General features: G+C 45.2%; 1 protein-coding gene across 1 annotated transcript in view; it reads right to left on the minus strand.

Annotated features, from left to right (window-relative positions):
• The window catches only part of HAAO (3-hydroxyanthranilate 3,4-dioxygenase), a 56,893-nt gene that overhangs the window by 25,087 nt on the left and 6,408 nt on the right, over window positions 1-25,398 (minus strand). Inside the window, exons 3-6 of the mRNA XM_077811967.1 lie at window positions 11,219-11,302; window positions 10,176-10,282; window positions 6,564-6,653; window positions 5,321-5,364 (exon numbers count right to left, since the gene is read on the minus strand). Of these exons, the coding sequence (XP_077668093.1) occupies window positions 5,321-5,364; window positions 6,564-6,653; window positions 10,176-10,282; window positions 11,219-11,302 (325 nt within the window). The remainder of the gene's footprint in view (window positions 1-5,320; window positions 5,365-6,563; window positions 6,654-10,175; window positions 10,283-11,218; window positions 11,303-25,398) is intronic.

The raw sequence follows: 25,398 nt of genomic DNA on the forward strand, positions 1-25,398 counted from the left end.
TTTGTTTTCGCTATGCTGAGTGATTAGCAAGAGCAAAGACTTGGTTATGTACTCACTAGGCTTTGAAGCCAATGCTGCAGTTGTTCCATGCACTGGAACAGTGCAAGTTGTGTATGTGATGTGACAGCAGAATCAGGCTCTATGTACCATATTCTTCTATATCCATGGTGCTGTCCTCATAAAGCCCTTTGTAGCTGTTGAGGCACTGGTATATATTGACTAAAAATAGGTAGTTCCATTTGGAGAAAATCAACCCTATTATAAAATCTTTATTGAAGTTCATTAAACTTTAGTTTAAACTTTAGGGCGCCTAAATTCTCTGCAGACATTCTGACAACATTTCCATCCCACCTGGAAACAGGTACCAAATGTCTTAGAAGAGACAGCTGGCACAAATTTTTGAGCCCAGATTTTAAGTGTGAATTATTTCAGGGAACACCAGATAAGCTTCTGAACCTTTGGATGCTTTTGTAAACCAAATCTCTGAAGCTTTTCAGGCACAGCCATTGCTGACCATTACTAGTGATGAGCAAACATCAAGTGCCTGTCTATACTGTACATTTGTCTACACCAGAGGAGTGTAAATTCTAGTGTACATTAACATGTCACACACTAAGTAGCCCGTGTGGAATCTGCTGGTGCACACTAAAAGTTCCCAAGTGCATGTTAATATGATATTGTTCGAAACAGGACTACATTACTGCGCACTAGGGAATTTTAGTGCAGGCCGGCAGGGTTCACATGAGCTAGTTAGTATGCGACATGCTAGCGCGCACTAGAATTTACACCCCTCTGGTGCAGACAAATGCACCTTGTAGACGTGCCCTTAATTTGGGTTGGTTCAAATAACCAACCCAGACCTTGGATACCTACCTGAAGCTTATTGAACATATCTGAACTTTCCGAGTCTGCAAAACTGGGCTAGCACTGTAACCATATCAGGTTCTCTGATGAGATTTCTGGCACTTTGGCTTCCAGCTGGAAATCTCCAGTGAAGAAACTCCCATGGTTATTTTGGCACTTACAGTTCCACACATCATGACTGTGATCATAAAACAAATGTATTTGATACCTTTCCTGGACCCCAAATCAGGGGTTTTTTAAAAACATGTTTAATTCTAGAAATAAGAGGAGGAGTTCTTGTTTACATAAGGAGGTGGGCAAGCCAGCTTTTATCCCTATATGGCAAAACTTCAGGTTAGTGTAACAGGTAGTTTCACAGAAGGAGGCCTGAGGTCTGCATTCAAAAATGTGTGCATGATTGCAGTTCACGTGATTGTCCTTGAAAATGGCTATTTAGACAGGCGCCTGTCCAGTTTTTGCATACATAATTTTTCTCACTTACAGCACACACAAATGTAGGCATTCTTTTAAAATTAATCCCAAAGGCTTAATTGTACCCTTGCATGTAGCTTTGTAAATCCTGATTTCAGTAGGGTTGCCTTAGTGATAACTGAGGCCAAAAATTGGCCCAAAATAAATAAACAACCAAGAAGAAACTTAGCTCAAGTCAAAAATAGTTATGGAGCGATTGATTCCATTCATAGCTTTCTTGAATGAAACAGGTGCTATCAGGACTTTCTCTGGAGATTTTTCTCTTGCTTCTTTTACCTTTTCTATTTGTCTGTCTCTCTGCAGAGGTTGTGGAACAGCTGGGACTCGTGGAGATGAGGCTGAGAGCGCTTTGGCTGAAGCCCTGTTGTTGCTGACTTAGATGCAGATTGCTTGCCTGGCTTGAAATTCACCTCTTTGCCCAGGACCAGCACAAGATTTGTGGACCACTTAGATACCTGGGGCTTCAATTGGATTTGCATACTGCACACATCTTATGCTGATCCTTGAATTACACCAAGGAGAGAAAATTATAAATCCCAGAGGAAATCACGGCTCTGGGGGGGTATATTCTCCATCAGCGGAACACAACTTGAGAAGTTAGTAGTTTTTTGTTACTAGCTTACCCAAGGCTTTGTGCAGGGTTTGATACACAAATTCAACTGAGTTTAATGGGAGCTGGGAGCTAAAATTCCTGCAACTCTAAAAATATTAGGGTATGTGTAGCTTTTTTTGCACAACAGAAGCTGTTTCTGGAAGCTTGTGTTTATCACTGTCTCTGAGAAGTGCAGATCAGAAGCACTGAGCTGTTCACCAGGCTGAAATTCTGCACAGAATTTTTCTGATTGCATTTTACTTGGGGCAAGAGCAAAGCCAAAAACCAGTGAAAATATTTGTATTCTGGATTCAGTTGCTAAATCCAAGTGGGAAACCATTCAGGGGAAAAAAAGATGTAATGAGCTCAGAACAAATGTAATACGCTTAAGTGCTTAATTTTTTTTCTCTTGAAAACATCTCCTTTGGCTCTAATTAAACTCTCCCTAGCCTCCTGGGCTTTGGACGACTTTTGAACAGCAACAGAAGAAAGATCTTCCTTGCTAGATTTATGTAAAATTTCTTGCAGTTCTATGTGCAAAAGCTTCAAGAAATATTATGGCATGTGACAGTCTAGCCTGTGGTTCTTACTTTCTGTGAAAATACTGCCAATGTTAATATTTAGTATTCTACATTTTTTTTTCCTGCTCAATATAATTCACTTGTTCCTGAGCTACAACCTCCCAGTTCTGATGTGGAAGGGATTTGCTCAAATATATCTTACTCATGTTTATTGGGAATCATTAAATTGACCAAGGATGGATGATGTGTGAGATTGGGGATACTATTTTTATTACAATATCACCTAGAGGCCCCAGTTGAAATTAGGCCCTCCGTTGTGATAGGCACTATACGAGTATAAATTGAGAGAGAGTCTCTGCCTTAAAGAGATTACCATCTAAATAGACAAACAGGCAAAGAATAGGAGAAAAACAATCCTAATTTTACTGATTGGGAAGTGAGGCACAGAGAGATTAAGTGACTTGCCCAAAATCACAGAGTAAGCCTGTGACAGGTCTGGAATTGCACACACATCTTCTAAATCCTAATCCAGTGCTTTAACCACAAGGCCAGACTACCTTAGATTCCAGCTCTACAGTCTGTACCTGTTGGACACTGGGAGACACCAGTGTTAGAATAAACTAGTTTGTTTATTCTATGAGGTAAGTAGAAGTGAGCTTTTGGGAAGACAAAATTTGCTTCCCATGAAAGCACAGAGCCCTCCTCTGTCAGAAAGCCATTTGCCAGGAGTATATGAGAACACAGTACTGATGCTGAGTCTCTCATGCAGCTCTTGTACATGGTAAGTTGCAGGTCAGGCCCTTGAATCACATGTGGACTGACTACAGAGTTTCCTTCCTGGGGATACACCAGAGATGTGTTCACTATAAGATCCTTCAATGCAGTGACAGGTTTCAGAGTAGCAGCCATATTAGTCTGTATCCGCAAAAAGAACAGGAATACTTGTGGCACCTTAGAGACTAGCGAATTTATTAGAGCATAAGCTTTCGTGGGCTACAGCTCACTTCATCGGATGCACAGAACTTACTTATAGTAAGATATCACTACAAAAGTTTTTTTCTCCTGATGATAATAGCTCATCTTAACTAATTAGCCTCTCACAGTTTGTATGGTAACTTCCAACTTATCTGTATGCATGCGTGTTTTATATATATATATTACTAAATGTTCCATTCTATGCATCCGATGAAGTGGGCTGTAGTCCACGAAAGCTTATGCTCTAATAAATTTGTTAGTCTCTGAGGTGCCACAAGTACTCCTTTTCTTTTTTCAATGCAGTGCTTATTCTAGCTATTACTAGCTCAGATAAGGTACGTTACACATGACACCACCTAATGGCTGAATGGTAGAATACAGTTTAGCATCCCATTACAGGGATGTTTCATATTCTCTGTGTATATATAAAGTCTGCTGCAGTTTCCACGGTATGCATCCGATGAAGTGAGCTGTAGCTCACGAAAGCTTATGCTCAAATAAATTGGTTAGTCTCTAAGGTGCCACAAGTCCTCCTTTTCTTTTTGCGAATACAGACTAACACGGCTGTTACTCTGAAACCTGTCATTACAGGGTCAGATACAATACTCTTTATGCAAAGTTTTCATACTCTCTAAGCCTATGTCTATACTTAAAATGCTATAGCAGCACAATGGTAGCACTACAGCTGTAGCAGTTTTCCTGTCACTGTATTTAATCCACCTCCCCGCGAGGCAATAGCTTGGCAACAGAAGAATTCGTCCGTCAACCTAGCACTGAATGCATTGGGAGTTAGGTCTGCATAGCTACCTCTCTCTGGGATGCTGGGGGGGCCTCAAAGAGAAGAGATTTGCACTCCAATCTGAGGGTTGATTTGAAAAATAGATTAGTGACTTAAGTAGCCGCTCTAGGGCAACACAATTGCAATCAGCACTGGGGCTTGATCTAAGGCCTAGTGAAGCCAGTGCAATTCAATGGGATTTGGATCAGGCCCTGAGTGACCTGAGGGTAAGTGCCCTTTCTCTCAGATAGGGTCACCAGGTGTCCAGTTTTCGACCGGAATGCCCGGTTGAAAAGGGACCCTGGTGGCTCTGGTCAGCACTGCTGACCAGACCGTTAAAAGTACGGTCAGCAGGGCTAAGGCAGGCTCCTTGCCTGCCGTGGCTCCGCGCGGCTCCTGGAAGCAGCGGCATGTCCCCCCTCCTTCACCCCAAACCCCTCATCCTTGGCCCCACCCAGAGCCCTTCCTGCACCCCAAACCCCTCATCCCTGGCCCCACCCTGGAGCCTGCACCCCCAGCCAGAGCCCTCACCCCCTTCCACACCCCAATCCCATGAGCCAGTCCGGTGAAAATGAGCGAGTGAGTGAGGGTGGGGAGAGCAAGCGACAGAAGGAGGGGGGATGGAGTGAGCAGCGGCGGGGCTTTGGAGAAGGGGAGGGGCCTCAGAGAGGGGGCAGGGCAAGGGTGTTCAGTTTTGTGCAAGTAGAAAGTTGGCAACCCTACTCTCAGAGTGTGGATAAAATACACAATCCTGTGTAAAGGAGGAGAAATAACTGTGCGATGTGGTGATTTGATTTACTAAAATCTCACTCTGGCTTGCATGGTGCTCAAACAGTGTGGAAGCAGAACAGAGTTTCTTAGATCTTGCACTATATAATTCTCTAAATAGTTCATTCTGATGTCCTCACATAAGCAGACTAGGTACTAATTCCGCTCATACATATGCATTTTTCTTGTCTCTGTTGCAGGGAAAGAGAGTGGCTATTTTTCCTTACAAAGTAGCTTTCATTTACAGAAGCAGCGAGAAAGGAAAAACAGAACTTTAATTCAGTTAAAATCATTGCTGCTTAATTACTCAGATGTAAATTAATTTTGTAATTGGGACAATCATTTCATTACCTGGATTTGGTTTTCCAGTGTGATATTGTGTTGAGTTGAAAAACCTGCAATAAGAAACATTAAGCATCACTAAAATCTAATGTTCACATTTTGTAGGCTGAGATTATGTATCAACACAGCCTATGAAGTTGTGTACTACCATAAGCAATCTGCAAAATAGATAGGGCCAGATCCTCAGCTGGTGTAACTAGACATAGCTTCATTGACTTCAATTGTGCTATGCCAATTTCACCAGGAGAGGATTTGGCCCTAAGGCACTTTCCAACCCAAAGTCATTCACACAATAGTCACTAAACTTTTTGCTGACTTCATGTTCTGCGGCTCTGGGAGACTGCCTTGCCATCCTGTAATACAAAGCTTGCTCTGCTAGTTGCTCATCCTTTATGAACCATTTGGAGAAGACAGGTTTCAGAGTAGCAGCCGTGTTAGTCTGTATCCGCAAAAAGAAAAGGAGTACTTGTGGCACCTTAGAGACTAATAAATGTATTTGAGCATAAGCTTTCATGAGCTACAGCTCACTTCATCGGATTTTGTTTTGTTTTGTTTTTCCACTGCATGCATCCGACGAAGTGAGCTGTAGGTCACGAAAACTTATGCTCAAATACATTTGTTAGTCTCTAAGGTGCCACAAATACTCCTTTTCTTTTTTTGGAAAAGACAGCAACTCACTTACATCAATGGACAAGTTTACATGTTGCCTGGAGACATTTGCTTTTCACACGCTCAGGCAAGTTTAGCAAAACACTGATTACCCATTAATAATATCCCAGTGGAACTAAGCAGGCCTTCTTAGTCTTACCTGCAATTCCAAAGAATTAATTTCAGGAAGGAACTGTGGTGGGGTTTTTTGTTTTTTGTATTTTTAAGGTTTTGCTATATATTTTAAAAGTCCAAGCAAACAGAAACAGTCAAACAAGCAGAGCTAGAAAATCAAAGTAACCTAACCTCCAGGCTAGTTCTACATCCCCATAAAGATGATCAGGCACAGCGCTAACATCAGTTCAGTGTTACAGTGAAACTTAATTCCTGTTACATTAAACATCTCCCCATGCTCTGTCTTAGTCCAGTGCGCTGCACAGGGTATTATTCTGTAAGGTGTGGTATACACTCGACTCCCTTCCACGTCAGTGGGAGCTGTGCATGCTCAATACCGGGCAGAGGTTCTCTTTGTAGGACAGTTACTAATTTTACAGTTAACATTGTTCAAAATGCAGCATAAACAGAAAAGTAAATAGAGACTTACTCTTGGATTATCGGTATAAGTTGTGTGCCAAGATCCTCACAATAAAACCATCTTTCAAACAGGACGTTAGTTGATTCTCCAACATAATATCTGACAAAGTAACAACATTAGTAAATCATTCCTTTGCATAATGGTTATTTTTTTTAAAAAATAGCACCTTTAGAGTTAATGCAATGAGCTACATTTTATTAATAAGTATAGTGCATTAGAGGGACAGTGTTTTCTAGTGGCTAGCATGGAGAGTCAGGACTCTTCGGTCCTATTTTCAGCTCTAACACAGTCTTGCGGAGCAACCTTGGATAAGTCACCGAGAGTGTGCTCCACAAAGGGACTTAGGTGTTGCAGCACTGAGTGTCATGGTGGCTAACTTCTAAGCACCTAAAAAAACAAAAACAAAAACAAACCACAGGAACAACACTGGGATCCACAAAGCAGTTGTGTGTCTGGCTTCCCTATACAGTGAACGGTGAGAGATAGGCACCTGAGAAAGCAATCCACAAAAAGCCAACATGCTAGATGGGAAGCTGTCTAAGCTAGCCACTGGGAGATGCTGAGGAGATGGGTGTGTGTTAAGCCCTGCCCCTCTCACAGAGATAGGCACCTCCTGCTAGCCTGGATTTAAGTGTCTATCTGTGCCTAGTGATCCATGAATGGGAAACTGTCCCGGAGTCAGGCTGCTTAGGTTCTTTGGGTGTTTCTTGTGGGAATGAGTGAGGCTGCCATATTGAAGGCCCCTGTTTGAAGAGAATTAAGTTAACGCAAACTAGGAACCTTTCAGTTCACACCCACAGCAGCCACATGGGGGAGTTACAGAGCACCACTTTGGTGTATGCTGCTGTTCACACCCCTGTAGTCCGAGCTGTGAGGCAGGGTAGACAAACCCTTTATTGATAGTGCTGTGCCTAATAATCTTAACAGGGATTTAGAAATAGCCTGGGGGGTTGGCCACTTTGAATTTCTAGCTTTGCTTGAATGTTTTTCTTTGCCTGGACACTTTTAATTTATATAAAAATAATATATAATATGTGAAAAATTCAGTGTTACGATTAAACTTAATTCCAGTGCAGCCTCAAAAGTGGGATATGGTGCCTGGGAATATCAGAATAGTGAAAGTGAGATCCATGTTAGATGCATCAAATACTGGACTGTAAGTTCCTACTCTTGATTTCTGTCATTGGTTGGCAGCGACAATGACCACTTTCTTATCATTAAGGTTTTGCTGATTACCCATACAGGCATTAAACATGCAATCTGCATTATTTGTTAGAGTAGCTATTTACTGAAAAGTGTACTTGAATACAATTTAGTTTGCCAATTGCAAACAAGATGGTGTTTTTTAATTCCTTTAATTTCTCCACAGGTTATGAAAGCAAGAATATATCAGTCCATGAATCAACAACTCTACATGAGCTTCTTAGAAACCATATGCCCCCTCTGGCCCAACTTGATTATCATACACATTGTAAGGAGAGTGATCACTTTAGATAAGCTATTACCAGCAGGAGAGCGGGGTGGAGGGAGGTATTTTTTCATGCTTTGTGTGTATAAAAAGATCTTCTACACTTTCCACAGTATGCATCCGATGAAGTGAGCTGTAGCTCACGAAAGCTTATGCTCAAATAAATTGGTTAGTCTCTAAGGTTCCACAAGTACTCCTTTTCTTTTTGTGAATACAGACTAACTCGGCTGTTACTCTGAAACCTCTCTAACATTTACAGACTACATCTGGGAAACAGTCGTTTTAACCAGGAAAGGTGATTCTATTTAATGTTGGTGAACAACTTCAGTTTTAAACTACAAATATACAAGGTTTCCTCAAGTATTAGTCTATTGTGTTTCCAGTTCAATGTATCTTTGGTTTCTGGAAATAAACCAAGTGACATTTTTTATAAATGCAGATGACTCTGAGCTGTTTTGAAAGGAAGATACAGTGCTGTAGCTGAACAGTGTTTCAAGTATATTGGGTGTGCCTGGAACTCAGAATCCATTCAGGTGACTTTCTGAAAGGTGCTATTCTCAGTTGTTTTTTCATTCTCTAGACTTCCCAGTTGAACAAATTTATTCCTCTGGCTCAGCATATCTACTATAGGGAGTTCTTTTGGCTACTGTGACATGCCCCAATAGAAAGATCACAGCTGTTCAATGTCATGTTTTCCTGAATGTAGCTAATGAAAAAACTGGTAACTCTGTTACTGCTATTGTTTAAACCTTCTGTAAATCACACGAATAGCCAAAAACTCAGCTTGGTCAGTCTTCAGGGGCGGCAGGTTTGTGTAATTTTTGGTGGTGCCCAAGTCGTAGTGTCCCCCCCCCCCCCAAACACACACCTGCCTAAGGCTCTGGGAGGGAGTTTGGGTGCAGGCTCTGGGCTGGGGCAGGAGGTTGGGGTGTGGGGGGGGTGAGGGGTACAGTGCTTACCTCGGGCAGCTCTTGTAAGTGACCCGCACCCCCCTCTGGCAGCGGCTCCTAGGTTGGGGGGCTCCCTGCGCCGCTGTCCGCAGGCACCGCCCCCGCAGCTCCCATTGGCCGCAGTTCCAGTGGCAGAATCTGTGCTGGGGCAGGGGCAGCACGCGGAGACACCCCCCACAGGGGCTGCAGGGACGTGCTGGCCGCTTCCTAGAGTGGCGCGCCGTGCGGAGTGAGGGCGGGCAGGAAGCTGCTTTAGCACCGCTGCGCTGCCGGGGGGGGGCGGCGCGGGCCCCCGAGCCCTTGTAAATCACCCCGGGGGCCAGGAGATGCTCCGGGGGAGGCACACAGGGGCAGCAGGCGGGGCCAGGGAAGAGACCCAGCCCCGAACATTGGTGGAGCCGGGCCCCGTGCTCTGAATATTCTTGGAGCACAGCACCATGGGCCCATACAACTCGCCGCCCATCAGTCTTATACAGACAGTAACAGCAATCCCCTCCTAAATTGGCCCAAGTCACTAACCAAATAAATTGGTTAGTCTCTAAGGTGCCACTAGTACTCCTTTTCTTTTTGCGAATACAGACTGACACGGCTGTTCCTCTGAAACAAGTCACTGCTGTGACTTGCATTGTTAAACACTTAACAAATTCAGCAGAGCTAAAGACCAAAGCTTGATCCTGTTCCCAGTGAAGTCAACAGTAAAATTCCTATTGATTTCAATGGGAGCGTGAGCAACACTGAAAAACACAGAGCCATTCTGAGCCACCGTTGATTTAGAGATTTTTGTCTAGTAGTTAGAGGTGTAGACATACGTTCTGTTCCTGACTCTGCCGCTCAGAAATTGTGTAAATTTGGCCAAGTCTCCGCTATCTCTCTATCTTTTGGTTTTTAAATGAAATTAACAATACAGTGTGCCAATAATCTTGTAAACCTTGCTTGTTTCATGGTTTTAAAGTATTCTGAGATCCTTAGATGAAAGTTAATATGTAAGTGCAAACATATGACAGATTTGTATAAAACATTTCAATGAGGAACACATTAGCTAACCCATTTTCTAAATTGTGTGTGTAATAAATACATGAAATTTCCATTTATAATTTACCAGGAAAGAAATAGAATACAATATTGTAGTGAAACAATAACTGATTCTCATATTTGAAGTTTAACAGATTAGCTCTATGTCCAAAATAGAAAACTACATTTCACCTGAGTCCATCTGTTTCTGTGTTTAGCCTTTTCCTCTCGATCACGAGTCCCACAGTATTTGCATACCTCTGAGGAGAATGTGGTATCCTGGCAGGTAGGAGAAACATCTGCCCAGACAAAGATATTGGAAACAATAAATATAACAGTGTCATGTAGGTTTCTTTTCTTTTTTGCGGGCCTTTGTTCACCCTCCCACTTTTCCTCTATTCCTGTTGATATGATGTTTCTTGGCAACTGAGCGCACGTTGATACCAGCAGCAAAACAGATGCTGTTGCTAGCTTTCTCAGGCTGGTGTCTTGTTAATGACAAGCTTTCATTCAGCAGCGGGCACTGCCTTCTCAGATATTGAGCTGCTCTCTTGCCAGCTGTATCATTCATGGCTGTTAGACAATCCAAATGAAGAACCAACCGGTCACCCTACCTGAGATCTAGAAAGTTACTATACTTTCTGAGCAGTGGTAAGTAAAATTAAAGGAAAGCTTGTTGTTAGCACAACAGGATTCCTAAATTAGTCCTCCATGACTATTTCTCCAACATGACAAGTGCTTGTCATTGACTGACAGGGCATGTGGTTCTCTCCAGACCCAACTGACTAATAGGACGTACTTGATCTGAGAGAAAGAAGACAAACTGTGTGTGGGTCTGTGACTGCAGTTTGGAAATAAACTTGTTTTCCAGCAGCTACCTGCCTAAGTAGGCTAGTACTATGGTTAAACCCGGAGACTTTGTAAATAAATGAACAAGGATTTGCCCCAATGTCCTTGGACAAAATGTTCCCTCCTCCACACTATTTGCAGTGTTGTGTCTGGCTGCCATTTTATATCCCAGTTGTTGCTGCTTTTCACTGAAATTTTATGTGCAATGTATAGTTTGTGTAGTGGTTTGGTACCTTTTAGAATGGAATTTATTATATTGAATTCAAAATATTATTAATCATGACCTGATCATTATTTTATGGAATGCAGTGGAAGGATGATTTGAAATAATTGTTATGAGAGTCATTTAACACATGCAATAATGACAAGAACAAACCCCAGTTTACCTCCCCTTCTCTGATGTGGATATCTCTGTGGTTTCCATTTTCAATTATCTTCAAGCACATGTCTCCTTCCACTTGGTAAAATAACTGATATGTAGAAAAAAAGACATTAAGGCATGTGAGTTTACTAACAAGGCTCTCTCCTGCAATCCTTTGATCCCTAAGTCCTTAAGGATGTCTTGACAAGGGGGCGGGGCTAAGTCAGGGAGAACAGAGGTTTAAAAAGCCAGCTCCTAAGCAACCAGAGGAGGTAGCAATCAGGGGAATTTTATGAGAGAGTGTAGATAGGGAGCATGAGAGCCAGAAACACCTAACAAATATACTCCAAACTTAGACCAAAAGCTCACCCCCCTGCCCCCAAACAATGAACAAACAAATAATCCCCACCTTCAAAGAGTACCAATATTGCAGGCAGAATTCCATCAGCAGGGTGGGGGGGCTACCCGCTTTATTGCACTGAATGCAGCATGTATGAGTACCTGCTTTGTGGAGGGGAGGGATATGTGTGCATTTGATGCAAGCAACTCATGCCCCTCAGGGTTTCAGTACAGTCTCCGGAGGACGGAGTGGCTGAACTAGAAGAGCTAAGGGCGGCACAGAGATATATAGCTGAGACACAGTAGAGCGGTCCCATTCTGAGTCTTGACCAGCTGTGTGCTGTGGAGGAGGATGAAAGTCTTGGGGAAGGAGACATCAAGCTGGAGAGGAAGGAAACGATCCCATAGTTGGGACCCTCCTCCCAGATGATGTCATGGTATCCTCTTGCACAGACCCCAGTTATTAGGAAGAGACAGGTAATAGTAATGAGGGATTGGATTATTAGAAATATAGATAGTTGGGTTTGTGATGAGTAGGAGAACCACGTGGTGAACTGCCTGCCAGGTGCGTAGGTTATGCATCTAGATAGACCAGTGGTCACCAACCTGTCGATCCTGGAGACTCTCCCCGCTGATTGCAATCTCCAGCCACAGCAGCGCAGCAGGGGCCTGACTCTAAGGTAGGCTCCCTGCCTGCCGTGGCCCCATGCCACTCCCAGAAGCAGCCAGCATGCCCGCAGCGGACCCGCCGGGGAGGAGGGGCAAGAGTCTCCACACCCTGCTCCTGCCTGCAAGCACCACCCCCACAGCTCCCAGGAACAGGGGCAGTACCTGCAGAGAGGGGCAGCATGCGGAGCCACGTGCCTCCCCCAGGGGCCACAGAGACATGTTGGCCCCTTCCGGGAGCAGCATGGCCACATGGTGCACTACTGGCTGGCAGGGTGAGGGGGTGGCCTGGCTCGTGATGGGGAGGAGGTGCCGATGTGCCTGAGTGGGGCCAAGCCCCGCTGCACTGCTGACTGGGAGCCGACCGAATTAAGTGCCCCCCTCCTGGAGCCAGCACCCCAAATTTCCTCCTGCCCCAGTCCTGCCCCCCCTCCCAGATCCAGCACCCCATATCCCCTCCTGCACCCAACCCCCTGCCCCAGCCCTGCCCCCCTCCCAGAGCCAGCACCCCATGCCCCTTCCTGCACCCCAACCCCCTGCCCCAGTCCTGACCCCCCTCCCAGAGCTTGCACCCCCTCACTCCTTCCTGCACCTCAACCCCCTGTCCCAGGTTCAGCCCAGTGCCTCCTCCCACATTCCAACCCCCTGCCCCAGCCCAGTGAAAGTAAGTGAGGGGGGGCGAGAGCGAGCGACGGGTGGGGGGGATGGAGTGAGTGAGGTGGGGCCTCAGGGAAGGGGCGGGGTAGATCCTGGGTTGCCCTTAAATTCAAAAAGTGATCTTGGGCATAAAAAAAGGTTGGAGACCACTGAGATAGACTTACATGTAGTGCTGGGGAGGAGCTGGTGGTTGTGGTACATGTAGGTACCAGTGGCATAGAGAAAGGTAGGAGAGAAATCCTGGAGGCCAAATTTAGGCTGCTAGGCAAGAGATTAAAGTTCAGGACCTCCATGGTAGCATTCTCTGAAATGCTTCCAGTTCCAAGTAAAAGGCCAGTTACTTGGCAGAACTGCAGGATCTCAATGCATGGATGAGATAATGGTGTTTGGAGGAGGAATTTTGATTACTAGGAATTGGGAAAGTTTTGGGAAAGGAGGAGCCTATATAGAAAGGATGGGCTCCACCTAAATCAAAATGGAACCAGGTTGCTGGCATGTCAAATTAAAATAGTTGAAGGGGGATTTTTAAACTAAGGGTTGTGGGAAAGCTGACAGGTGCAGAGGAGCACGTGGTTTGGACAGAGACATCCTTTGGGGGAAAATTTATTAATGGGGATACTCTATATCCCAGGGAAGGGGAAAGGACAGAATTTGATAAAAGACAGGTAGGTACTGAAAGGAAACAGTCAAACAAAAAAGAGTCCCATTCAATTACACCACGTGAAGGCAGATAACCCAATTTTGACAAATTTTATAAGTGCTAACACGGGTGAACTTGAGTGCCTTGTATTAGATGAGGATATTGATATAATAGGCATTACAGAAATGTGGTGAAACCGTGACAGTGAAAGGGACATGGTTATACCAGGGTACAAAATATATAGCAATGACAGAGTAGGTTGTGCTGGTGGGAGGAGTGGCACTATATGTGAAAGAAAGGGCACAGAGTCAAATATAGTAAACATTTTAAATGAATCAAACTATACCATAGAATCTGCATGGCTAGAAATTCCATGTATAGCAGTATGAATGTACTACCGACCACCTAACCACAATGGTGATGGTGATTGTAAAATGTTCAGAGAGCTTAGAGAGGCTACAAAAACAGAAAACCCAATAATAAAGGGGGATTTCAACTATCCCCATATTGACTGGGGAGATGTCATCTCAGAGATTAAATTTCTAGACACTATTAATGACTGCTTCTTGGAGCAGCTAGTCAGGGAACCCACTACAGGAGAGGCAGTTCTTGATTTAGTTTTAGGTGGAGCACAGAATCTGGTCTAAGAGGTGAGTATAGCTGAACTGCTTAGTAATAGTGACTATAATGTAATTAAATTGAACATTCTTGTAAGAGAAAAAATGCCAAAGAAACCCACCACTGTAGCATTTAACTTCAAAAAGGGCAACTACACAAAAATTAGGATGATAGTTAAATGGAAATTAAAAGAAAGAGTCACAAGAGTGAAATGCCTGCAAGCTGCATGGAAAGTATTTTAAAACACCATAATAGAGGCTCAAACTAACCATAACCCAAATAAATAAAAAAAACAGTAAGAGGATCAAAAAAAAAAAAATGCCACCGTGGCTAAACAACAGAGTAAAAGAGGTGGTTAAAAGCAAAAGGACATTCTTTAAAAATTGGAAATCAAATCCTACTGAGGAAAATAGAAAAGAGCATAAACTCTGGCAAGAAAATTGAAAAGTATAATGAGGTGGGCCAAAAAAAAGAATTGAAGAGCAACTAGCAAAATACACAATAACAAACAGCAATTTTTTAATTACATCAGAAGTACGAAGCCTGCCAAACAATCAGTGGGGCCACTGGATAATCAAGGTTCCAAAGGAGCACTCAAGGAATACAAGGCCATTGCAGAAAAGCTAAATGAATTCTTTGCATTGGTCTTCACTGCAGAGGATGTGAGGGAAATTCCCACACCTGAGCCATTCTTTTTAGGTGACAAATCTGGGGAACTGTCCCAGACTGAGGTGTCACTAGAGGAGGTTTTGGAACAAACTGATAAAATTAAACAGTAACTTTACTTCTCTCACTGAGCCCACCCTCTGACTTAACCAACAGTCCCTCCCCGCCACTGTAACTGCTTCCATATGGCTTACCTTTGCCCTCAGACTTACAAACCAGATAGGTATCTAAATGGATACAATTGTTGGTGCTGTTAATTTTACTGATAATATCTGCCCTGCCCTGGCCAGAGCCATGGGGAGGAAGGGCCAAGCTCTTAGCCCCCCCACCCCACCCCAGCTGAGGCCACAGAGGGGCTGAGAGCAGTGAGCGGGGGCATGGCCTTGACCAGAAGAGGCAGGGCAGGGGGCTAGCCTCCCCAGGGGGAAGCTTCTGAAATGTTCACCTAGCCATGGTCTGAATCCCTTTATTGTCCTTGTATTCCATTTAACCTTCCCCCCGTCATTTTTCTTTGGTCTGGTGTCAGTGAGTGATTGTCTAAAATGCCACAATTGCCTTCACTCACAAGGCCGATGGCTCATTCTACAGCATAAAGTGACTCGAGGGGAAGATTGCTCTATAACGCATCCCTTCAAAGAGAGAGATCTTTTGGGGGGGGTTTAAGACTGATCATGACTATCACAAAGGCCTGTTCATTGGCCATGCTGGTAATTGAATAGTAATTTCCGAAGTGCTCTCTTTGGTAGCCATATTTTGCTGATAGCTGCTGCTCAGAGTGCTGCTGCAGAACATTACCATGGAAACCTAGACTAGGAAGACGGAAAGGGCCACGGTCCGCTAATGTCCAGCGCCAGGAAATCACTCAGCCATTAGGAACAGAGGATGTAACTGTGCCTAACTCCCAACTTTAATGCTGCGACTAAAAATAAAAAACTCGAAGTGTCCTGATTGTAAAATTCCTCCCTGATCGCAAAGTTGTTCTGTTTATATCTCTATGGGTGAATTTCACCCTTGTGCAGAGGTAGGGTTGCCAACTTTCCAATTGCACAAAACCAAACATCCTTGCCATGCCCCTGCCATGCCCCTTTCCCGAGGTCCTGCCCCTCCTCTGAAGCCCCATCCCCCACTCATCCAGCCCCCGCCCTCTGTCGCTCACTCTCCCCCACCCTCACTCACTTTAAATGGGCTGGGTTAGGGGGTTGGAGTGTGGGAGGGGGTGAGGGCTCCAGCTGGGGGTGCTGGCTCTGGGATGGGGCCAGAAATTAGGGATTCAGGGTGTGGGAGGGGGCTCTGGGCTGGGGCAGGGAGTTGGGGAGTGCAAGGGGGTGGGGCTCCAGCTGGAGGTGCAGGCTCTGGAGTAGGACTGGGAATGAGGGTTGTGGGGTGGAGGATGGGGCTGGGGCCAAGGGGTTGGGAGTGTGGGAGTGGGCTCAGGGCTGGGCGTTGAGGTGCGGGAGGGGGTGGGGGCTCCAGAAGGGAGTTTGGATGTGGGAGGGGGCTCAGGGCCGGGGTTGGGGTGTGGGAGGGGGTGCGGGGTGTGGGCTCTGGGAGGGAGTTTGGGTTTGGGAGGGGACTCCGGGCTGGGGTAGGGGGTTCAGGTGTGGGAGGGGGTGTGGGGTATGAGCTCTGGGAGGGAGTTAGGGTGCTGGAGGGTGTTCCAACCTGGGGCAGGGAGTTTGGGTAGTGGGTTACAGCCAGGCAGTGCTTAATTCAGGTGGCTCCCGGTTGGTGGCGCAGCGGGGCTAAGTGGCTCTGCGCTGCTCCCAGAAGCAGCCAGCATATCCAGCTCCTAGGCGGAGGCGCAGATAGGTGGCTCTGCACAGTGCATGCTGCCCGAGCCTGCAGGCACCACCCCCACAGTTTACATTGACAGTGGTTCCCAGCCAATGGGAGCTGCAGAGTTGGCGCTGGGGGAGGGGGCAGCACCTGGAGCTTCCCTGATTGCCCCTGCACCTTGGGGCCGGACATACCGGCCGCTTCTGGGGAGCTACACAGAGCCAGGGCAGGCAGAGAGTTTGCCTTAGTCCTGCTGTGCAGCCAACTGGTCTTTTAGTGTCCCAGTCAGCAGTCCTGACCAGAGCCGCCAGGGTCCCTTTTCGACTGGGCGTTCCGGTCAAAAACCAGATGCCTGGCACCCTATGCAGAGGGTCAGCTCAAGGCCTATGCACCTCTTCAGCCCTATTCTGTGGGTGCATAGGGCTTGTGCTGGCCTTCTGCACAGGGCTGCATTTCAGCCTGTTGAGATTAGGAGTAATCATGGAATCTTTCTTGTATTGAATGTTTTTTGATTGCTTGTGATCCTGCCCCCATTCAAGTCAATGGAAAAAAAGCCCATTGAATTCTATGGTACAGGTCCCTAATGGAATACCTAGGAACCTTAACTCTGAATTTATTGCTGTGTTGTTAAGATTTGTTTTGCAAATAGTGGGGTGTGGTGGTGGTGTGGGTTTCTTTGGTTTTTTCATTATACTCAATTCAAGGATTTCTTGCGTCTCTATTATAACAACGCGTTTCACAGCAAGTTGGGGTTTATTCTTTGAAATGGTTTTGAGGAAAACGTCTTTTTAAAGAAAAAAAATGAACTTTTCATTCACCTAAAAATCATTTGATATTTTGACTGGTTTCAGAGTAGCAGCCGTGTTCGTCTGTATCCGCAAAAAGAAAAGGAGTATTTGTGGTACCTTAGAGAAATTTGTTAGTCTCTAAGGTGCCACAAGTACTCCTTTTCTTTTTTTGATATTTTGAGGAGCACGTGGCAGTAATTAGCCAGTTCATTACTGTGCTAATTATATCTTCTGAACTTTATCAAGATAACTGTCCTCTGTTTAATGGCTCATTGAGTTACAGCCCAGGACCCTTCCATTTCAAGAGCCATAGGAATAGCTAGTAATAAATATAGGACTACTGTCCTTTGCTGAAACACTGTCATCCATCTGCTGGTAGAACCTCTCCATACTTTGGGGCAAATCCAACCCTTCCTACACAGCCACAGAAAATCCTTTGGCCGTGGAAGCAGTCTGGTTCCAGCAGGTGGGCGTGGTTGCATTGAGCATGCGGATGCTTAGAGCATCTGTTCAGTGCCCAGCCTTGGAACATAGCATCTGCACCTTTGTCTGTTTCGAGAGAGACTCCGATGTCCAGTCTTAGGAACATGCGGGAGACAAAGGAAATCAGGCTATTGTGTTTAATGTGTAGGCTTTTCTTTTCATTTTTTATTAATTATATCGTGTCCCCCAAACTGCTATGAGCCCTAGACAGAGCCCTACTCCAAAGAGCCTATGGTCTAGAACGTACAGGCAAGAGAAGAGAAGGAAAACAAGGGTAGGCTTGGGTTGTTTAAAGTCTTCTAATTTTTGTACTCTTATTTAATTTGGTTTTTGGTAGTCTCCCAAAGTTTACACATCTTCTTCCCCAACCCTTCTCCCTGTGTTTTTTATTTGAGCCCTTTCTTATTTACTATCTGACACTCTCCCGTTCCTGTTATTGTAAAACTTCCCTGCTTTCTTATTAATCCTTACCTATTACCTCCCCCCTCGCAGCCACCCTCCCAGAGTTATCATGAATTCAGAAGTGGCCCTTGACCTTAACCAGATGGCTTTATATTGCAGAAGTGTTGAATACCCAATGTCTCTGTTGAGAGCTGCAGGTGCAAGGCATTTCTGAAAATTAATCAATAACCCCTTGAGACTGGCAGTTTGGTTTTGACCTAGTTCCCTTGCGCTTTCTGGAGTATCCAAGACTCACCTCCTCTCCTTTACTCTGCTCCACCCTCATCCATTGCGGTCCAAAGGTAAGTGATATCACCAGTTACTAAAGTCACTAGAGTACAACGAAGAGCAGCACTGTTGATACTGAGCCATTGTTGAGGCTGTGACAGATGCCTGCTGCCACGGCAGTCCTGCCCAGCTGCACGATCTCTCACCTCATGGGTACAAGGGTTTGACTGGCTCTTCCAAAGGAAATAGGTGGCACTTCAGTTCCAAAAAGGAGGGGGGTTGAGGCTTTGCGGAGAGCCTACTGCTCTGTGCAGTGCTACTGCTTTTTTTTTTGGCTGGGCCCCGTTTCACTGGGGGAGGCAAGTGAGAGAGTTTGTCATCCTCACTGTCACCTTGGGGCCCAGCCCCAGAAAGAGTGCACCCAAGTAGTGATATAGAACGAAGCAGGTAGCAGAGATTCAGAATTCTGCATCGCTGATTTGAGCGTGAAAATTAACTGAGTAGGGCCTGAGTGCCTTGGGTCCTGCCAGATTAGAAATTGGAGCTGCTCAGCACCTTGTAGGATTGGGCCCTGAACTGGCATGTACTATGTGTCAGATTATCAAGAACTAAATGAATTTGCAGAGCAAATCACATTCTGATGTGGGAGTAGAGTTTGGGTGCTGTCCAGGCTTCACAGGTGACTGATCAATATACATGAGCACAGAATAACATAATTTTCTCTCCCTTTCTCATCCCAAGGTTTTCAACCATCAGAAATCTGGAAAAGCAACTGGATGAGAAGGGAGAGAAAATTATGTTTTTCTTTGCTCATGTGCATCAATCACCTGTGAAACCTGGACACTAGCCAAGCCTTATCCCACCAATCTTAGGCGGCGAAACTATTTCTGAAGATGAAGGCTGTTTCTGATGTGAATGGAACTTCTCTCCCACTGATTGCAAGAGGAGCTTTGTTTCCGCTCATTTAAAAACAAACAACCCATTATTTAAAGTATTTTCACAGCTAGATAGATCAGGTGTTAAAATATTACAAGTTACCAACAGGCCTTTTTCTACTTTGCTGACTAAACTGTCTGCATAACAAACAAAACGCACACAATGTAGTAATAAAAATCTGAAGCCAGTGACAAACTATTTCTGATTATCATTAACTATCCATCCATAGTCAAGCTTCACAATGAGCATAGTCTTCATCTCCCACTGACTTCCCCTGAAACAAACCAGTCCCTTCACTTTTCACATGCCACATCTCATGCCAGAGTGAAATTTTCTTCTGGGAACTCTGGAAAATATCACAGGAGGAGGAATTTAAAAGATACAGTGCTACATCTTTGCTCCCATTCAGGCAGCACAAAGCAGCCAGGATGCCTGTAAATCCAGTCCCTGAAGATGCCCCACGAACAGGGAAGTCTGTGGGGTGTGTAGAGCTGTCTCAACTCCTATGCAACCCCTCACCCAACCTCACCTTCAGTGTAGGGGGAAATGTCCAGGAGAAAAGGATGTGGCCAGGGTGCCTCTGAAGCTGGCTGATCCCTAGCTCCAAGTATGGCCCCTTGAAGCCATGGATAGCTGGGTATAAGGCCAGGTCTACACTAGAAGCTTTTGTAACTATAGCAATGTTAACTAAAAGTGGGATGGATTTATTTATTTTGGGTGACATTTCTGTGCAGGCAAAAGCCCTAGTGTAGATGCAGTTGTACTGGCACATAGGCCATGTCTAAATTAGAAGTCTAGTGCCCCCTCTCCACCCTGTTTCCTTCTTTAATGCCAATCTGCTTACAGGTTTTGATAGACAGGTCTGGGTTCTTCTGGATCCCACTACCCACTCAGCAGGGTGTATCTTTTTTATTTTACCTTATGAAATTTATTTGGCGGTGCCTCCACCCCACTCGCTCCTTCCTGGCAGGGTCACCAGGGCAGCTTGGGAGGAAAATTCTAACCACAGGTAACCCCCACTTCTTTGCCAGATAGTTGGAGGCTCCCAAGAAATAACACAAATACATACAATGTACTCAACCCAGTCATTATATTAAACAAGAGACAAATATAACATAACAGGGTTAAACACTATTCTTAGGATCACCGGTGCCAAGGCAGATAATACCCGTGACTTTCCCCAGTCATGGGACCTGATGTAGCAAATGTAAGATTAGTGTCCTGTTGGTACATGTACTTTGCTGAGGCCCTTGATGACCTATGACCACAATATCTTCTCTGCAGTGGTTTAGCAGTCTGGCTGACTGGATTCAGTACAGCCCAAAGGACTCACAAGTGGGAGGAGGTGGTAAGTCCCTCCACTATGGACTAATATGCAGCAGGTTATAAAATCCCCAAACCCTAACTCCCTGGCTTGAGGACAGAGTTCAGGAAGTAGGGAGTCCCCAAAACAATTTTCCTGACTGACTAACTAAAAGATGGTTCACTCACAAACTCCATGAATGATCCTCTGCTGGCAGGGATCCTCTTCAGGCAGGAGTCAGGCTGCTTTTGGTCCCAGATTTCCCCTCCCCACAAAGGGGTGCAGGCCTTAAGGTGCAGATTACACAACTATACTAAAATCCAAACTGTAGTCTCCTAGCCCAGCATCCAGACACACTCACAGCAGGCAGCAGCCCTGAATTAGCAGACTGAGCAGAGCTGACCATGTGGTGACTGGTCTCACCTAGGGAGCTGGGGGCTAACTCAGCCTGGCTGGGGAAGTTTACCAGCAAAAAGACGTTACAAACTGGGAGTCATCAGTGGAGAAGAAAAAGCCCAGCTGAGGGATCTGCTGTCAGGTCCCTAGAGGCCAGTTCTCAGGGGGAACCCTGTATGCAGGCCTGGGACTCACCAGGTCCCCACACAACCAGTCCTGCCCTTGCCCTGGCTGGCTCCAGACTGTCTCAAAAAATGGCTTCTCCCCTTTTCTGAGCTCCCTGGGAAGGGCATCTCACTCCCTATTAGTTGCTGGACAGACTCTGAGTCTGCCTTGGCTCCCCCTCCCTACCAGGGACAGCGTGCCTCTCCCTGAGCTGCCAGCAGACAGGGTCCCAGGAACCTGGGTAATCTCCTTGGGGGTTACAGAAGGTTATAGCTATATCAGCAAAACTTTTCAGTGTAGGTTAAGTCCAAGTTAGAGTAGCCCTAAGTCTACTCTAGTGCTAGCCCTGAACTTGCCCAGACTTGCGGATTGTGGTCATTCTGGTCCTGTGCCAAGTGCGGCTGGGTTTGATCAAAGTTATAAAGATTTCCAAAATTTCCTTGTCCTTCTCTTGGGAGCGAGTGTGGTTTTGAGGTCAATGGAACTGCATATGAGTAAGCGTTTGCAGGATGAAGCCCTGCTCTCTTTGCTTCTGCGGAGAGAGATCAAAGGGAACTTGATATTAGAGAAAATATGAGTATGCTGTCGTGGTGGGCTCAAGCCACACAGTTTAGAGCCAAATTTGTCTAAAGTCTGAGTGGTAGCTCAGGCCTATCTCTGATAAACTGGGTATTTTAACTCCAGTGTCTATAAAAATAATCGGAGGGGGAACAGAATACAAGATGAGGGATGCTTCTGAGTGTGGTTGCGGATGATGCAACAACAAGTAATGGCCTGAAGCTAAGAGTATCAGTTCCGAGAACTGGAGCATGCTCACAAACCCTGATATGCTGGTGAATCCCTTGGGGGATGTGACCGGCAGGCTGAGAAGCACTGGGCTAGAGAAGCACAGAAGATCCTTTCTGATATTGTCAACTAATTGTGTATGAGTATGTAGTTCTGTACATAGAACAATGAACTTAACAGATTTAAACTGTTCTAAAATTAACTTCCCTCCCAAAACAAACATGTCTGCCTGGAATTTCCTCCAACCTGGTAAGTGTCAGTGTCTGAAGTTTTGAAATCACTGAGACATTAAACCCTTATAACCAGAGTGGCTTATAATAGGCTGCCATCATAAATTATTTTTAAATATACAATAGTGCTGTTAAACTGGCATTAAGATTGTGAGCCCAGCTTTTAAACATGAGCTCCTTAATAGGATATGCACATTCTGGGCCTCAACTTGTCACTTGTTTGTGTAAATGAGCATTTTCCTCCCCCTAAGTTCAGAGGTGAGCATCTACATATGGCATTTAGATGTCCTATTAAATAGCCCACATTAAAATGTGTTTGTATTTATTGTATATCAAGGCTGAGGTTCATAATCATCTGATTCACTGCAATAAAAGTTTAAAACATAAGTCTCTTTAGGAAAGGGGTGACAGGGGACGAGAAGCTGGATATGAGTCAGCAGTGTGCCCTTGTTGCCAAGAAGGCCAATGGCATTTTGGGATGTATAAGTAGGGGCATAGCGAACAGATCGAGGGACGTGATCGTTCCCCTCTATTCGACATTGGTGAGGCCTCATCTGGAGTACTGTGTCCAGTTTTGGGCCCCACACTACAAGAAGGATGTGGATAAATTGGAGAGAGTCCAGCAAAGGGCAACAAAAGTGATTAGGGGTCTGGAACACATGACTTATGAGGAGAGGCTGAGGGAACTGGGATTGTTTAGTCTGCAAAAGAGAAGAATGAGGGGGGATTTGATAGCTGCTTTCAACTACCTGAGAGGTGGTTCCAGAGAGGATGGTTCTAGACTATTCTCAGTGGTAGAAGAGGACAGGACAAGGAGTAATGGTCTCAAGTTGCAGTGGGGGAGGTTTAGGTTGGATATTAGGAAAAACTTTTTCACTAGGAGGGTGGTGAAACACTGGAATGCATTACCTAGGGAGGTGGTAGAATCTCCTTCCTTAGAAGTTTTTAAGGTCAGGCTTGACAAAGCCCTGGCTGGGATGATTTAATTGGGGATTGGTCCTGCTTTGAGCAGGGGGTTGGACTAGATGACCTCCTGAGGTCCCTTCCAACCCTGATATTCTATGATTCTATGAAAAGCTAGTTTAATATTGACTAAGTGAAAGAACATGAAGGCTATATCTACACTTGGAGCTGATTCCCAATTTGAGTAGACATACTTGGGCTAGTTTGATAACAGCTAGCATGCTGTAGCCATGGCAGCACACGCAGTGGCCATAGGCACATGGGCTAGCTGTGCTGAGTACAAACCCAACTGGATCCTGTGGGTACATACTCCTGGTGGCTAGCCTGTGCTGCCACTTGCCACTGCCCAGGCTACTGTGGCTACACTACTCATTTTCGTTGGCTAGCTCAATGAGAGGTCCTGGGAATCACACCCCCAGCTCAAGTGTAGATGTAGTCTAAAACAATATTTAATAGGCAGCTGCTGTAAAAGAAATTTGATTGCTTTTTACCTGTGTTGTCATAATATGTGTACAGTTAGGGAAGGAAAAAAATATTTGCTATTTTCCAAGGAACTTCATGTTAATTACCATAGGAACCTTTCCACGTAACCAATCTTGTAACTTGAAAAGTGCATTCAGTGCAAAGAGATGCGATTCAGCATTAAGACTGGAAAGGTCTGAGACAGAGAGCAGTTCATGCATGAAAAGGCTAAACTTCATACTGCTTTTCTCAGCTTTATTTATTGTCCTCTTGAATTTCCTGGCTGAAATTAATTAATTCCTGTCATTTCTATTTCAGCAATTTGTAAAAGCCAAGTCCATCATATGCAGCTTGAGAATACAGACAGATGGGTACAAAGACGGGAAAGATAGGCTTAGAGTGACAACTAGTGTTCAATTTTGTTTCTTTCTTTCCAGCTTAATAGAAAAAACAGAAAACAAGAGACAAAGTGGGTGAGGTAGTATCTTTTACTGGACCATCTTCTCTTAGTGAGAAAGACAAGATTATGAGCTTACACAGAGCTCTTCAGTGCTGGGAAACTTACTTAGGGTATGTCCACACTACAAAATTATGTAAACCAAAGTTATGTTGACATACGTCCACTTCAGTAATTAAATTGCTTTTGCATGTCCATGCTATGCTCCTTGTGTTGGCATTGCGCATCCTCACCAGGAGCACTTGCAACAATTGAACTGTCAGTGTGGGGCATAATGGGATGGCTTCAGAAAGCCAGCAGCAGTCAACGTGAGCAACGCAGGGTTTACCCTGACACTGCATCAGACAAAATATATCAACCTAAGCACTACACCTCTCACGGAGTTGGATTTATTAAGTCAGCGTAGGGTGAGTTACATCAGTGGGAGTGACATTTTAGTGTAGATGCTGTGGCAAATCGCCAGCACTACTATGATGGGTCTCACGCTTTCTCTTCTTGGGGTGACATTCAGGGCACAGTTTCTTGCCCCTGAACTGGGGTATTAACTGCCCCACTAGTGTCCTAGACTAGTGGAGAGGGAGGGACCTGGGCCCACCCTCTACTCTGGGTCCCAGCTCAGGGGCCCTAGCGATAGCAGTAAACCACTTGCACTAGCGGTTCCTTCCCCAGGCTACTTCCCTCTCCTGCCCTTCAGCTTATGGGGCTTCCTGCCCTCCCTCTGCACAAACCAGGTGTCCCTTTACCTAGGGTCTTGGTCTTCTTAGCCCACAGCACTTCTCCAAACTCTCCTCTACTTCCCTCCAAACTGCTCTCTGCTCCAACACCAATCCCCTCTGCTTCATCTCCTCCAAACTGCTCCAACACCAATCCCCTCTGCTTCAACTGCTCCTCTTGTCTGATTGAAGCAGGGGGTTTTTGTCAGGTGACTGGCTTCAGATGCTCTAATTGGCTTCAGGTGCTTTAATTAATCTACAGCAAACTTTCTTCCCTCTACAGGGATAAGAGTACCTTCTCACACTCTCCTGCTGCCTTTTGGCCATGCTGTATCGCAATGCTTAAAGTGAAGTGAGCTGTAGGTCATGAAAGCTTATGCTCAAATAAATTGTCTCTAGGGTGACTCTGTTAGTCTCTAAGGTGCTACAAGTACTCCTTTTCTTTTTGAGAATGCTTAAAGAATTAGGTTGATGTAAGCTGCCTTGCATCGA

The sequence above is a fragment of the Eretmochelys imbricata genome, chromosome 3 (assembly GCF_965152235.1).
Source record: "Eretmochelys imbricata isolate rEreImb1 chromosome 3, rEreImb1.hap1, whole genome shotgun sequence".
Taxonomy (NCBI): Eukaryota; Metazoa; Chordata; order Testudines; family Cheloniidae; genus Eretmochelys; species Eretmochelys imbricata.